The 16841-nt window shown below is 41.6% G+C and overlaps 1 protein-coding gene and 1 long non-coding RNA gene across 5 annotated transcripts in view; one reads left to right on the forward strand and one right to left on the reverse strand.

The window, feature by feature from the left end:
* DCLK3 (doublecortin like kinase 3) overlaps positions 1–6575 on the reverse strand; it is a 33019-nt gene extending 26444 nt beyond the window's left edge. For all 4 annotated transcript variants that reach the window (XR_012774267.1, XR_012774266.1, XM_075493444.1 and 1 more), the window contains exon 1: positions 6394–6575. Coding sequence is in view for 2 of the 4 variants with exons in the window: in XM_075493444.1 (XP_075349559.1) it covers positions 6394–6463 (70 nt within the window). In the remaining 2 variants the exon portion in view is untranslated. The remainder of the gene's footprint in view (positions 1–6393) is intronic.
* A 2199-nt stretch (positions 6576–8774) lies between these two features.
* Positions 8775–14164, forward strand: LOC142405665 (uncharacterized). Its single transcript, XR_012774268.1, has 4 exons — positions 8775–8965; positions 12276–12374; positions 13045–13214; positions 13791–14164. It is a non-coding gene; the product is annotated as an uncharacterized LOC142405665 (long non-coding RNA).
* Positions 14165–16841: the final 2677 nt, after the last annotated feature.

A 16841-nucleotide genomic window follows, 5' to 3' on the forward strand; every position in this document is an offset into this window, starting at 1 on the left:
CAGGGCAAACAGTAAGTAGATGTTCATTAGGTAAGCTTTGTCCATCATATGCACTGATGGAGCCAGAGACCCTGGGGGAAAAAAGCAGCATCTGATAGTGTAATTAAAGTTTATATCTTAATGCACAGGAACAGGGGTTGGGGGGACAGCACTGCTAATCAACAGTCATAAAGGCTTGACTTTGTAACCTGAATAACGTTACATTATAAGTACCTGGCCTCGTAGAAATACATTTTTTTAATACATTGAACAAATACATTGAAAAAATTGTATGTGTTCAGAATACTTTTGATGGTAAGGTAGTTATAAGATATACTATACAATAAAATATTACTATAAGTCATATGGTATTATAACCATGGTTTACTAAATGAAATAAGTATTTTTAGAAGACTAAAGCATATTTTATCCAAGTACACAAAAAAATTAACTCATCATGATATTTGCACAAATTCTTATCTGCATCAGCTACCGGTGCAGAAGGAAAACAAAACCATGTTCAATATTATAATACCATTTATCAGCTGGAATCTTTCAAGAAGAGTTTTAATACTGTCACAATAAAAAAAAAAAAAAAAAGAAAAAGGGAATCAGTTTAATTTATATAATGTAATTTCTGCTACCCTAATGGGCATCTCCAGTCATACTCATGCCAGCACATCCATGTCCAGTTTCTACTAGTGTAACGGAGATCAATCGCTGACCCAGTCTAACCCAATTTACAGAAAACTAAAATCACTCAGCAGCTCAGGCAGTATTTTAAGTTCACTGAAGAAAAACTAATTTGGGCTCATCTACAAAAAGGAAGAAAACCCAGAATAATATCTCTATGTCATAAATATACAGTTTTAACCCTAAAAGATTCTATAAAATCAGTATGATGGGACTCCAAGTTTGTTATCTTTCACAATTTCACATCAAGCATGCTTAAATTCGCATGCAGTATTATTTTTCCTTTAACTGTTGGCCCTGCAAACTCAGCTGTGTGTCAAGTTGGGTTCCTTCTGTCCCACATGTCACCAACAGAACTAAAGTTTCTCCCGGCCAAATATGTCTGGTCCCATTAAGTGAGTGCCAAAGTGTCAGCTGCGAGGAAAGAAAACATCCTTAGTGGCTATTCCTAGAGTGCAAGAGTATGGGAGATGCACACCTTTGTACCCACTCCCTGCCCTCATAAGGGCAGGCGAGAAGACTTCAAGATTTTGCATCATACACCATATCTTCAACATATCTGCTTTTTATTTTAAGACTAAAATAAGCATCCATTATGTCATGCAAACTGGAAACTAAAGATCTCCAAATCTTTCAGTCCCGTAAATGCCCATTCTCATTCTTCCCCAGTCTTTCACTCTAGAAAGAAAGAAGGGACTCTACTCCCTTCCCTGCCCATTTCTCTCACTCCCTTTTCACTGCCAGTTTTGGGACATAGACCTCTGAGTTTATGGGAGATCCTAGAGGGCAAAGAGTACCAGAGCAGCTAAAAAGCAGGTAGATGATGTAGCAAAGGAGTTCCTGAGATGGGAAGGACTGTCTGAAGGGACAGCCTGGATGGAAAATCTTGCAGCTGGCTGGACTTCAGCCGAGGGAGGGAGCCTGAGGGATGCCCACATTGGATCCCTCGCCATGGCTAGATGAGATCTGGATTTTTTCATTCTGAGGATGGGTGGTGCCTCTGTGTCACCCCCAGTCCCAGTGTGGGTGCCATCCTGCAGTGAAATGCATGTAGGAGGCTCAGCATTCAGCAACATGTGACCGTATTTACTGTATGAGAACCATGAGGGATAAATGACATTCAGCAGCCACCTTTCCTTCTTTCTTCTCAAAGAAGATAAGCTCAGGGTTTTCTTTGCCTCTTCCACTCCCTCCTTCTTCGCTAAATGTTCAGAGCCCCTTTGCAGCCTGCACTGGCCCTCTCCTGTCCAGCTCCCCCCGAGATGGAGCAGCAGGGGCCAGACTGCTGCAGGGCAGCCTGGTTTGATCTCAGTGTTACGCTCCCTTTTCCGACCTGTCAACAGTGGTTGGGCAAAAATTACCTTCCCAGGCACTCACCTCCTTACTCTGCAGGCCCACAGCCACCCCACTGTACAGTTTAAGATTTTCTAAATCAAGCCATTTGTAATTAAAAAAATAAAATATTTACAGCAAACACAGATGGCTATTGCCATGTGTTAGTGTTAAACTGAGCTGAATCACCCCCAGAGCAGCAGATGAAGGTAAAGAATTCATGTAGTCTGGTAATGAGTCACAAGTGCCATCATTTTTACTTTTTTTTTCTTTTTTAGAGCAGAACCCCACTTTCATTATCTTCTTTCTGACATTTTAAGGGTAGCAAATTAAAAAGCGAGCATAAAGAAAGCCCTTTAAAGAAGTATACACATGCATAATCTGTAAAGACTAAGTGAAATGTAAGACTGCACGTGAAATGAATCAGTGCCTTTGGAGGTGTGAGGCTCAGTTTAAGTTGTTACCCTGCATAAAACCAAAAAAAGAATATTATTAAACTGCTAATTTATTTCATTTCTTTCAAAGATGACAGGCTGTACTGGGAACAGCCATGGCTGTTTTCTGCAGTTTGACAGCTTTAGAGTCTGCCCCAGTAACCAGGGAAGCGAGCTCTGCAGTCCAGGACCTTCCATCAAGAATCTTTCAGGAGAGGGACAGAACTGACAGAGGGAAAAAAAACCATCTTACACAACTGTGATATTTGCCAGGATCCATCTGGCAAAGCCCTCTATGTGGTTCTCAAGGCTCAGTATAAAGGGAGTTTCACTTTCACGTTGATGCTCTTGACTCCTGAACTACCATATATTTCAAATTAATTATTCATGTTTCATCACAAAGTAAGCTTTCACCGCTTTTTAATCCTGTTAGCCAACATTGCCTCAGTCAAAACGAGCAGGATTCTGTTTCTTCTTGTGGGAAATGTTATTTGCATTGCTTCCTAAATCTCAACTTGATGACTAATCGGTTGCAACTGAGCAAACCCAGTGAAAATAAGAGAGCTTGCAGAGGTGTCACTGAGGGTTTAATTAGGCTTCCAGATCCTTTATTACCAATAACCTTGTTGTATAACTAAAGAAAAGACCCAACCAGAGTCTGATTCTCCATCTGGTTTGCAAAAGGGACAATTACCCAAAAGTTTGGAAATTTAGCACATTTAAGAGAGGTTAACTCGCATATAAATGTAGAATTCCCAACCCCATTATTACAGAACCACTTTTTCAGAAGAGGCTCATGTATTTAAGTCAACATTGCAAAATAAATTGTTTTGCAGAACTTATAAAAGAAAATGGGTTTCTCTAAGCCAGTGCTAATTAGACTTAAAAGCGTGATGACAAGGAGAAAGATCAGGATTTTCACACCACCAGACATTTCTCAGCATTTCTATTAACTACATTATTTGGGGTGACAAGAAAACAAAAAATTGACTATATGAGCAGGCTAGCAATACTGATTGAGTGGGAGATGGTGTTTTCAGAATGATTACTGAGAGCTTCTTCTAAGAATACATGACATAAATCATTGTTTTGCATTCTTACAATAATTAGACTGAGTAAACTATACTAGCAACAGAGGGAAGATGGTAAACGTGCCTGAATTTCATTTGTAGTGAATGCAAACTACTGCTAGGTAAGATGAACAATTTGCATTACCAAAATTCCAAATTTACATTAGAACCAATCGAGGCAGTAGCTCCCCCTCTTTTTTTCATTGCTTCCAGTATCTGGTGAACACTCCAAAAGGACAGACCCCATACCCTGAAAGTGAGAAAAACCTGGAAAATTGTATATACTGTTAAGAAAAGAAGTGTCACATTCACCTCTTTCAACTACTACATTTTCAGGTCTGATCCAAGTTGCACTGAAGCTAATTAAAATAGTCACATTACCTTCAGTGAGATCTGGATCAGATCTAACTGAGGCTGCTAAAGTCACCATAATGTTCTGATGCTAATTATATTTACAAGAAAATCTATATAACGCTGATTTCAAATGTTGTTAAATGTTTAGGAAGTCAAAGGAAAAGAGGAAAAGCAGTGACAGAAACCAACTCAATTCAGCCTAGAGCTGTTGGAAAAAAAGGAAAGACCACCAGCTTCCCCGATTTCTACAAAACTATAGATGTTTCTGCAGAAAACAAACTAAGCTAAGTAATCTTAGAAATGGGGAAATGAATCCCACACAACTTCCCTTAGTCACCACACGCTGAAAGTCCCGCAGATGCCAAAATTGGGAAGCTCTGCAGAATATGACTAGAAAAAGCAGCAGTGCAGACAGATACAAAGCATATAGTGACACTACCAGATAAAGATACATTCAAAACTCAGGTTAGCATGCCCAAGGTAATTAACTTGAGCATAAAAAAACCCAATAAAGACAAGGTAACTTTAGCACAGCTCGAATTCAGAGGCTTGAATAGCTGCCAATATCTTGAATTAAAACCAAGTTATCTCATCTTTGCTGACAGTTTAAGTTCAATTAACCAATTCAGGTTAATGAACCACAGATGGAGATTTACCAGAAGCTAGCTCTCAGCTGATGTGTCCTAACATCCTACAAAAATTTTCACAGAAAGAGCCATGCCATTTCAGGAGATCCACACCCATTACACTACAAGAAAGAGACTCTAACTCTGCAGGATCAGTTTTATCCAGAGAGCATCAGGACAGCTTCCAGAGATATAAAACGCAGCCACCTTCTGAGAAGAGCATGACAGAGTTGCTTAATAACTGCACTTCTACTACATAAAGTAGCTGTAATATGTTTTGTAAGCTTGGTTTCACTTGCTGACTGTTTTGGGACTCTGTGCTGGTTCTCAACATTTCAAAGAGTCAAAACTGCATTTAGACTGTATTAAAAAAACACAAGAAGCATCAAGAGGAAAAAGAGGGGCCAAAGAAAAAGGAGACAAGGAGGTGGGAAGGCAAACTTGCATGTAAACATGCATATACGTCCATTTTCATTTCTATATAAAGCTAGTAGCAAAAGCGTGCATGATGAGCTATCAGGTTTGCAGATAAACTCTTAGATTATCCCCTAACACAACATAGGTTGCAGTCTAAATGCTCAGAGGAAGAAGCCAGAATTTTGTTATACTGTTGCGAGGGGTTTGTTTGCCCTTTTTTTAAAAAAGGAAACCTTTCAGTACACAGCGTAGCAAAAGTTTCAGTTTATGGAGTGGTTTCCAAACAGTGTCTCACAACCTGAAAACTGTTCATTAGGTCAAAGCAATGGCCCATCCAGTCCAGCTGACATTGTGTACTGCATGTCCCCTGAGGAAGGCAGAAAATAATGCTGCGCAATGAAAAGTTATGGAATAGTTTTCCTATAAATATCTGTTCTGTTATTAAATAGGAACAAACATAACCGATATAACTACATAAGTTGGAGATACAAGGGCATGCCCGTGCCTGTAACCCATGTAGCTCCAGCTATAGTAATTTCCCAGCTGAGGGAAAATTCGGAACCCTTAAGTGTGTTTTAACACACAGTTGTGCAACAGCTTAAAATCTTTACATCGTGTGCTATTTATGTTTTTGCAGCGCATCGGTGCTCTCTGAGCAGCCCACGAGCATTCATTCCAAGTGAACTACACTCACACCGACTATTAAGAGTGCAAGTTACTTCTAATTTTTTTTTTTTTTTTTTTTTTTTTGCAGTACAGATGCTGTGCGTGCCTTTTGGCATAGTAAACACTGACTTCACGTTCAGACTTCAAAGCTTGCTCTTGTATCTCGCACAGCTACCGAGGTGGTCGCTCAGCCTGGGAAAAGGGAGGATAGATAGCCTGACCCCCAGCACCCCTGTGGGAAGCAGCAGAGACTTGCTCTCCGTGTAGTAGTGGCCTCTTGTTCCGCTTCCCAAAGGCTGTGCAACGAATTCACTTCATTAGTTTTGATTACGATACAGAGCGGGGCGGGGGGGGAGGGGGGCTTCTCTTCAATCAAAATGAAAAGTAATTGAAGGTTGCACATCCCAGGAGATAAGCATGGAGGAACAACCACCCCAACTTCACACCTTCGCGGACCCCCTTTTTTAAAAGCTTTCCTTCCCTCCCAAAGCCCTCGCCTCAATCCCGCCGCCAAGCGGGAATCGCTCCTTCCTCCGTCCCTCTCAAGCCCCCGTTTCAAGCCCAGACGCCACCGAAAGCTCCCCCCGCTTCCGCACGCCACGGCGCTCACCGCAACCCCACAGACAGGCAAGGTCAGGGGAGGAAGTTTCGCCGCCGCCGGAGCCGCCTCACGCCCTCCGGAGCCGGGGCGCGGCGCCCCCAGCTCACCCCCTCCTCCCAAAAGGACCCCCCACCCCCAGCGACCTGCCGGGCAGCGGGTCCAGGGATGGGGCGCGGAGGCTGTTCCCCGGGGCGGGGCGGTCGAGGGAAGGGGGCACTCACCCGCGCAGTGGCCGTAGGGGCAGCAGGAGCCCGCCGCGGGGTGGAGCGGGGGCGGCGCGGCGGCCGGCATGGCGCGGAGGCTCGGCTGGGCTCCGGCCGGGGACTGTCTCAGGCCGGGGGCTTCCCGCACCGCGCCCCACCGCAGGCGCGGTCCCTCCGCGCCGCCTCCCGGCTGCGAGGGCAGCGAGAGGGAGGGGAGCCGGCGGGGAGGCGGTGCCGCGTAACGGTCATACCAGCGGTCACACCTCCGCACCCCGCCCCGGCGCAGGCGGGAGGGAGCGGTCCCCCCTCCCGGGGCAGCCCCGCGGGACGGCGCCTCCCCGCCGCCATCTCCTCAGGCGGCCGCCCGCCCCCGCTCCCCTGCCGGTTCCCCCGGCGCCACAGCCGCTTCCCGCCTTTCCCCGGGCCCCCCTCCTGTCGGCTCCCAGCGGCGACGTCGTGCGTGGCGCCAGCCACCGAGAAGTCCCCGTTTCCCCCCTCGGCCGGACGCCCACCTGCCCGGCACGGGAGTTTGTTACGTGGCGGGGCTCCACGCGTGCCCGCGGCTGTTTCCTCGCGTGGCGGGACGCCAGGCGCAGCGGCAAGGCTGCTCATGAGTGCAGGCGCTTTTGTTGTAGCCCCTTACGTGCCAAGTAGACTTGGTAAGTCATATTTATTAATAAAAAAGACAAGTGCTAAGTGATGTAAATAAAGCATACGTTGGACGCAGGAACTAACTGGTTGCCCAGCGCCTTTGTAAAGCATGAGAAGGTGAGGAGGAGCAAGGAGTTAATTTCATCTCCCTGTGCTGTAGCATCCAGGCTCCACGGGATGCCTGGCTACGTGTCTGGCACACGTAGTCGTAGGGGCACATTTGAAAAATATGTGAGTGAAGTGACGAGCCACAGAGCTGATTTAGAGATTGTATAAAAAGAAGTTGGACCGCTTACCCTCCTAAGAAGGAGATGCAATTTGATAACAGCACGTACGTACCTTCATAAGGGAAAATACTAGGAATTAAAAGGCCCTTTAATCTTGTAGAGGAAAAGAAGAACAGACTTGACATCTGGAAGCTGAAGTTGGACAAATTCAAATTAGAAATTTTATCAATGGGATCGAGTAATTGAGACAAATTGCAGAGGGAAGTTGTGTTTTCTTCTTCTCCGGAAATCTTCAAATAAAACAAGATGTCTCTGTGGAAAATATGCTGTATCCCAATAGAAGTAGTTGGACTTATCATTGGTATAATTGGATAAAATTTAGTGGCTAGGGATATCTAGTCGGTCAGACTAAAAGACTTAGTGCTCCATCATTCTGGCCTCAAATTGTATGAACAGGACAAAGCCGAATATGTTAAATGCACACCCCTTATACTCTCATTTCTGGTTTCTCATTTACTGAAAGTTTTGTTCTGCTGCCCTGTTTAACTAAGTTTTCTTCTATGATTTTACTCCCACAGTATTTCATCGTTTTTGAGGCAATACAATCTGACACAAACACCTTTGTAAATGTAGATCTTGATCAATATTTATCGTGAAATGTATTTCACTGTGCTTTTTAGGAGTTGAATGTAATGACATAGACAGAAAGCTCAAATATCTTTTCTGGCTCTTTGACACACAGATGAATGATGAATGAAGCCATGTAAAATAAAAGCGTAGACAAAAACTGTCATGTAAACCAGTCAAAACCCAGGTTGTCAACACCTGCAATGCATTATAATAACAAGTTAACAAGTTGCTATCTGAAAATTTTGCATAATTCCACTTCCGTTCAAAATCTTCCAGTTTGTTTAAAATCTCAAATGCTCTCTAATTCCATATTTATTTTTGCCTTACCCTATTGTCTAGAGCTTGTTAATCCTACAGTCATCATTATATCTTTGCCCTGAGTGTCGAAAGTTATTTTCGAATAACAGGTCTTCAGGATTAGAACTGCCTGGAGGAGCATAACTGAAGTGTTGCTTTTCAGTCATTTTTTTACACATGCAGCTTGTATGGTATAACAGGCTACCTCTTCTATCTCACTCGACGCCCATGTGAAATCTTGGCTTCACTAAAGTCAATGGGAGGTGTCTTCTGCTATTCCCCATCTTTCACATGGTTCTTTAAAAAATGCTGCAACTAATTTCTGCAGTTCTTGGCATCTCAATGACTTAACACTGTCTTAAGAATTCACGGACTGTGTTCAGTTCTTGGCTCTGGGACTCCTCCATCAGGTTATTCCACATTTCTGTGTGTGACCTTTTCCACCTGGAAAAGGTGGATAATGACACCAGTTAAAGGGATTTGCTGTCTATAGATGCAAAATCCTTAGAAGAGGTAAGTGTCAAACGTAATTATCTGGTATTAGTCCCTGCAGTTGTTTTCTGAAATAAGAATGTAACATGACTCAAAAGTCAACACTTTTGTAGTAGTTGACTTTTGGTCAGAGGTAGTACTCACATCTCTTAGTAGTACTCATGAAAAACAGATGAAGAGTGAATACAGACTTCTGAAGACATCTCATGCCTACTTGCCTCTGGAAATTTGTTACCTCTCTCTTCAACAGCCAGTGAGGCTGATTTCCCTTTAATCCACTTTTCAACCAGCTGGTAATCTCAATCATCCCATTCCTCTATTAAACCATCTGCAGCTTCCTTACCATTTCTTAATAAGCACAAACAAGAACCACAAGATTTGCTTCTCAATAATAGCCTTTTACCCTGTAAGAATGCTTAATTTCACAAACTGAAATTACAGGCTAATGAAAGTTAGCAGAAGGTTGTCAAATACATGTCTACGTGTGTTGCACATCCAGGTCATACATGGTATCTACATATGCCTATGACGGACAACAGGTATGTTGGTACAGCCTTGGAAATGGATGTTCTTTTGACCTGCTTTCTTTTGACCTTGTCCTAACCTTGTCCTAAAATCAATTATTTCCTTCTGTCTTAGAAATCAGCTATTCTTTCCACCCCTTTTTCCCCTCCCTTGAGACCCAGGATTCTGTTGGCACCTGTTCTGTTTCAAGGGCTGTAGTTAAATTAAAGGAGATCTGTAAAACAAAAGATCCTACTGATCCTCTTGAGGAATCATTCTCTCTAGATGATCACGCTCAGAGATTGCATTTTGTGTTTTTCTCATCACGTTCTCAGGAAAATATCATTAAAATAAAATCCACATTTTTTCATGGTGGACCTATTAATTTGTACCCTAGATATGATCGTCCCTTCTGATATCACAACACATTGTTTTGAAAATGATAAATCACCTGTACACACTTATCGTATCAAATGAGGAAAAAGTAGCAAGAGCAGAGGAACAATTGAACTATATATTCTTACTTGCCTCTATTTGTTTTACGTAAGTTAAAAGACATTACGGTTGCCCGTTGACAAGAAAAAAACAGCTACTTTAAGCTTAATCAGTTTATTCACAAAGTCTGATGAGAGCTGTCTTCCTAATGTCCAGAAATTTAATCTAGAATATTGAAGAAATCAGCATAAAAGTAGCAGTTTCATAATGTGGTTTCAATAATAAAAATGTTAGCTTCTCATTTATATGTGAAAGTCATTCATACACAGTGGTTTTCCAGCTTGCTAATAGTCCTTGAGGAAGCAAATTAGGTTTGAAGTCTCGAAGCCCAGTGCTGTAACATAATCTGTCCTTCATCTATAAAGAAAAGTGTGCGTATCCTTTTCAGATTAATCTGAATACCCCATGGCGCTGGGATATTCCAAACACCCAGGAGCTGATGGCTGCTTTGGGCACATTAAACTTGTCACATCATGTGGCGTAGAGTAGCTCTCGCCGACACAGAGCTTGAAATACAGACATGTGTGACAGGCATCCTGACACTGCTGCTACTGGCAGAACTAACAGGGATGATTTCATGTTTGCAAAAATATCTATATTGTAAATAAGACAGCAGTCAATATGGCTCCCTTTAAAAAGAGAAACCCAATGCATTTAATATAAAAATAAAGACAAAAACCCTGACCTTTACAGAGGACTAAAAATAAGACTGAGTTCTCTCCAAACCGTGTTTCTATCTCATGTTCTATGGCTTGAGTATATGAAATACAAGGGGCAAAAGATGAAGGAATTAATCTGAATAAAGGTGATAGTAGCTCACAGTCAGGTGCTGTTCAAACTCCAGAAGCAAATTTTTCAGACCTCCTCAATAAGAAATCAAAAGCCATCCGTAAAATAACAAAAATGACAGGCATTATTCAAACCACAAAAAACAAATGCCAAACTATATGTCAACAATACAGGTTTTACTCTCCACCCTCAAAAATAAATTAAAAAAAAAAAATCAAAGAATTTACATCTATGCTACTCCTTAGGTGTATGCTAAATATAATGAAGAAAATAGCTCCCAATAGAAACCAAGTCCTAATATCTGAGTGGAGCCAAGACAACGTACCATTTTGCCAGAACAGTGATATTATAGTAATTTAAACAACAAAAGCACTGAACAAATTCACAAGATCAAGAAAAAAGATCAGGATCCAAAACTTCCTCAGCCTCAGTCAGCAGACCAGCAGATGCTCACAACAAAAACCAGACTTCGGCAACTTCTTATTACCTAACCAAGAATAATGATAATGAACATAATTCTGTAGTTCTTTCCAGCATTAACTTTTTGTTTAAAGGGCATATTTAGAAAAAAACACTGTAGTTTCACCAAAGTAAGTTGTGTTATCTACCTCTAACATACTGCCTTATTTCAGTTTCTAAGTCATGAATACACTTAATCAGTGTCAAATTCAGATAATTAGAAGCTGCAATGGAAAAGGGCATTGATAATAGGTGTATTATAAATGGCAACGTTTTGATGATGTGGGATAATTCTCAATTACTTGTTTTAGAAACTCTTAATGTATTAATTTAAGAGCAACTCATTGGTATCAAATGAGTAGAAATTGTGACCACCTGACATCCCCTGACATTTGTGCTTTGCCTGTGCTAAACTAATACATACAGGATTATGACTCTTGCCTTCTAGGAAGACTCACAGAATGGCATGTTTGTCATTAAGACACTTCTCAAGGGAGACATTTTATATACTGATAATGCCTTTCATTCAAGTATCTCAAAGCTCATCAACATTCAGTGAAATCTCACACAATGATGTAAGGCACATGTGAACTTCATTAATAGGAGTTCAAATCCTAGATCCCATGATCAAAACCTAGGGCTGGAGAAAAACAGTTGATGTGTATAAACTTTATTTGATTTTATTTTATCTTATTTTATTTTATTTTATTATCTTAAATAAATATTAAAAGTGATAAGAATAAGGCACAAAGAGACTCCACGAGGGTCACAGCAAGTCACAGAAATAGAAATAGAAACAGAACCCAAACTGCCTGACTTTCTGTGCCTCAATATTTACCATTATTATTACAATACTTGATGCTGGATGCATTTCTTGAAAGTACCCTAGGTATTTAGACACCTACGTACACACATAAGCGCGTTGTGGATTTTTAAGAAGCCAAATTCCCTGGTTGACAACATAGCTTTAAAAATATGCTCCCTTCTTTGCTCAGAAGTTTTGAACATTCTCCCTGCTGTGAATACCTCTACTCGCTACATATCAGCTTATTTCATTCCCTCATGTAAAGTGAAGAGGAACTTTAGCTTATGGGAGACACAATTTTCATTGCCACTAACGGCTCAGGCAACAGAGAATTTAGCTGCAAACAGCGTGAGACAGTGTTTGTGCAGATACATTTTTAAATGACACAATTCATAGTGTTTGGAAGCAGCCAGTTTCTTACTAATCATGTCTATATTCTTATTGTAGAAATGGAATACTACTGGAAATTGGAAAAAACAGATCAGTAAACCAGAAATAACAGTGCCAATCTGACACCGTCTTTTACCTCAAGGTCATTTAATCTAACACAGGTCAGTACTGATGAACAGACTTCTGAGTGCCACTGGAGGAAACCAGCTGCTTCTGACAGGACAAGAGAGGCATCACTGATTTTCTGGGCGCCTCTTCAGGTAACTTCATGGGCGATATATGTTTCTCTCCCCATGTTCAGAAGCTGGGCTTGATGAGTAAATTCAATTCCTCACTTCCGTATTGAATGAAAAGGCTGGAACAGGGAAGTATTTCTGTTTCCAGGAGTAGATGGACTGGACTCAAATTGCCCGACCTCTGTGCATCTTTGGGAAATGTGGCCACAGCCTGTCATGTTCATGCACGCAAAAGGGAGGGACTTACTGAGACACTGCAGTCAGTCTTCTGTGTAATGTGGCTGTAGATCTTTCTTAAATTAATTCTCACTTAAATTAAAGCTTATCTTTTGAAATAAGGACTTGTCACATAAACAATGCCCTGGCTTATGGTTGGTGTGAAAAGCAAGAATCTGAAAACTACAGATGTGATCTGAGAAACCTCCCAAGTAATATAAAATGTGGGCTTTTGCATCATCGTAAGAAACATCCCATCTTCTGTGCCTTCACTAAGAACACTTGAAAACTGTCTTTTGTGCAAGGTCCAGTCTAACTAGTAATGCTTATAATTCTTCGGAAAGATGGATAAGGAATCCATATTTTCCTCCTCACTCTTGAATACATTCCACAGCAGTTAAAATTCAGACAGCAAACAGGGCACTATCACCGTTGCTTTCTGCTTGCTTGCAATATCAAATTTCCCTTTCTTCTCCAGACAGAACTTGTTGCTTCCCCATGCTTTTGCAGTGCTGACCATGGTGCAGTTCCTGGTGGCCTTCTCAGTCTCTCCATAAGAAGCACGCATGACATGGAGGGAACTCAGGCACACGGGGATTCAGCATTTTGCCACCCCTCCCCTCTCCCTCGTGAAGGAGAATTCATGAGGTAAGCCTACACAGGCAGTGATCTCATGGACACAAACCTCCACGGGACTCCTCGGCAATCACGTTAGGAAGGTCAAACCATCTGGGAAGACAGCCTATGGGACCAGCCTCCTCTTACTGTATCCTCATGAGAGCTGAAAAGAGCCAGACCTCTATACAGAAATATAAAGCCCCTGCAACAGCAGGTAATCTGTTGCTTTGTACCCAATAGGGAGGAGAATTCAGAACATGTAGCTTACCTTCACTTGTACTACCCTAACCCCCAAAAGATTGCCTTGCAATCCCAGTTATTCAATCCATCATCATCATAGTACAGTAATACTGAGAGGCGATGATGTGAAGTGGCGTATCTTTGCACCTGGAATTATAAGAACGCATTGCAACAAACAGGTTTAACAGTCTGATGAGCTGGGTCCAAAATTACACTTTAATTAATCATGGTTTGTCAGTTACAATAGGAAAAAAGGACAAGGTTAAACTACATGGAATAAGAATGTTTCTAATGGATTACAACCCACACAAGGAGAAGTTAACATACTTTTGTTTGTATGACTCATAACCCCTTTCATATCCACAGGAACCTTCATTTAGCTATTTAGTTCAGAAGAATAGGGAAATAAAAGACCATTTGTGACCCAAGTCAGTAACAAAGAAAGAAAAGTCCTACAAGAGAGAAAAGTGTATTAAAGAAAAGAATGTGGTAGGGAAAAAAAATGTATCACTTTGACAAGGCCAAGAGACAAGACAAGCCTGTGCATGGTAAATGCATGGAGCGTTCACGCATTTATGCTAAAGACAATGCAAACACAAATATACTTAATGAGAATATAATTCTCATGAGAGGTCACAGCAGCATGACAATTCATGAGTGTCTGAAAAGCATGTGATGAAGCAGAATCGTTGAAATAAATTACTTTTTTCTCCCCCCTTTTTTCCCTTGTCTCAACAAAGATTTTAACAAACTTGCATAAAAGTGAATGAATGCTGCTCAGCTATATCCCAAGACACAGTGTATTTCAAATGTTTTGCACAGTTTTCTATGCTTATTAAGTATTTATAATGTTTCCTTAAAACTTTGAGTTTTGTAACACTGTATTAAAAATGCATCATTTTATTTGGGACCTTGCGATGTGGCAGGGGAGATCAGGGAAGATATTCCGATGGGAGGCAGGAGACTGAGCTCTGTTCTCAGCTCAGACACTGATCTGCTCTGGAGCCAGGCGCAAGTCACCTCATTTCGTGGCGCCTGTCTTTCCTCTTCCACTCTTTGCCTAAATAGCTATGATATTTTGGGGGAGAGGCATAGAGAGCAACTGGGGACAGGATTATCTCCTACAGCATGTAGATACAAAAAATAGTACCTTCAGGCTCCACTTTCAGCTAGGACCTCTTGGTATTACTGAAGTATAAATAATAATATTACATTGCAAAGCACCCTCTAACATTTAGAGGAAGATGGTGTGTAAAAACAGTCACCAGCTGTTCCTTTTCTACATACTTAGGACGACTGGTGCCACTCCATAACTTTTGGTAGCCCTGGTTAGAATTAGCTATTTATACTGGACTTTGATGGACGAGACACCAAATCAGCAACAGAACCGAAACAGGAGAACCTGTTCTGGCAACTTTATTTTTTTTAAATTAATCTCCCAATATAACAATGATTTTTGAAGCCTCAGCTACAGTTATATGAGAATTTGTATTACCATAAAAAATGCTCAGCCCTCCTGATTGAGAAAGAGTATCTTGAAAATATCAACCTTACAGGTTGAAGAAGGAGCAGACAAATATGCAATACTGGCATTAACTGTCTCAAGCCTGACTTCCCAAGGAAGAAAGACTTTTGAGGCTGTGATTTTCTCCACCTGTCTTATTTGGCATTTTCTCTCTCCTCAGCCAATAATTTTGAAACCACTGGCTAATTTCTACCAAAATTGACAAAAGGGTAGACATTTGAAATATAGCTGTCTTGTATACATTTTGTGAAAACTTAAAGCAGGCTAGCGCACAACAAGCCGAATTATTTTCCCTCACGAGGGCAAAGCAACTAGGATGTAGCTGCTCTTCGCGTATGCAACTGCTGACACCCAACTGGCAGTCAAACATGGGTAATCATCCATGGGTAGCTTCACATTAGTCCTGGCCCTGTTTCTCAGGGCAAGCATTGACAGCTGCTGCATCAACACCACATGGTAACATCATTCAAATTGCAAGAAAGCATAAGGGGGGGAGATAAAAGACGGGAGGCAAAGGACAATTCATAGGAAACCAGGATTGCTTAGTCCCACTGTTCACAGAACAACTTAAATCTTGCTGATTTTAAGGTAGGGGCCACACCACAGCACAGACACTCTGTCAATTTTAGAAGAACACAGTAAAATGAGCACATGGCATTAATTTTGATCTCTCAGAGACAACTTTAAAACTTTAAAACTCTAAAACACTTCAAATCTCTTGCCACCTTTTTTGATAGCACTTTGCTTCCTGTGCCAATATGCAGTATTACATTATTTACAAGCTTTTGAGCTCTTTATGCATTAATTTCATTGCTTTCCTGACTTAGCCTTGCAAAACAAGAGTGCAAAAGATGCACATAACTGGACAAGGTGAAAAATCATGAGAAAGTGTATGGTTTTCCACTGGCCCTAATGAACTTTGCTCAACCCCAGAGAACACAGGGGAAGCTGAAGTGCTGAAAGTGCTTCTATATAGCTGCCAATCTACCCCTACCCAAGTAAAGGAGAAAGACGTAAAAGGCAAGAGCAGGCAATTAAGTGCTTTATTAGGATTTTGATGGAGATGGTGTTTTAGCACACAGACACATGGAAGCAAGCCAGTTTTTTTCTGGTTTTGCCCTTCTCCCTGTGGTGTGGTGAAAGAAAGTGGAGAAAAAGTTGAGGGACCTCCCAAACCATGGCTACTCAGCCAAGAGGACTGTGCCTAGTACAGCCTTTCCTCTGCCATGTGACCTTCAGACACAGTAATAAGCTCTTTGAGAGGGAGAGGGAAGCAATCTCCTTTCCCTGCTCCTGCCCACATACGTTACACATCAAACGGTATGGGCACAATCCCACGTCCCCCCTCCCAGCTCGGTCAGATCAGAGCTGCCCCTACCTCAGAGACATCTTGTTGGAACAGAACTTGGCATAAGATCTTCTGGATAAGAAGTTTTCTGTCCCTCCTTCCCTGGCCCAGGTTTGTGGTCCCAGCTTATTCTCTAGTGCTCTATCCAATGCTATTTGTAAGCTCTTGTTTTCCCTGGAGGCTCGAATTCAAATGGTTAATGTAGTTGCACTGTCGCAGACATGATCTGTTACAGGGTTAAATTAGCCATTCTGCAAGAGACGAAGAATACCGTTCTACCAGGCCCCCACTCAAATTTCATTCCTAAACAGCTAGGCCAAGCTTTTAAACTGCTTTGAACTAAGAGACCTAAGACTAGATGAATTTTGTTCCTGCTGAAAGGGATGAAATTTTTCTGTACATGCTGGATAATGAGGAATAGTGCATTGACATGAATGTTTTTTCAGTCTTCTCCGGCAGAAGACATGGATGAAGTATTAAATTTACAGACAATCCTATTTATTGTTATGGCTACAGATGGCTACAACCTTTTATTTATACTTTT

This window comes from Mycteria americana, chromosome 2 (assembly GCF_035582795.1).
Source record: "Mycteria americana isolate JAX WOST 10 ecotype Jacksonville Zoo and Gardens chromosome 2, USCA_MyAme_1.0, whole genome shotgun sequence".
In the NCBI taxonomy this organism is placed as follows: Eukaryota; Metazoa; Chordata; class Aves; order Ciconiiformes; family Ciconiidae; genus Mycteria; species Mycteria americana.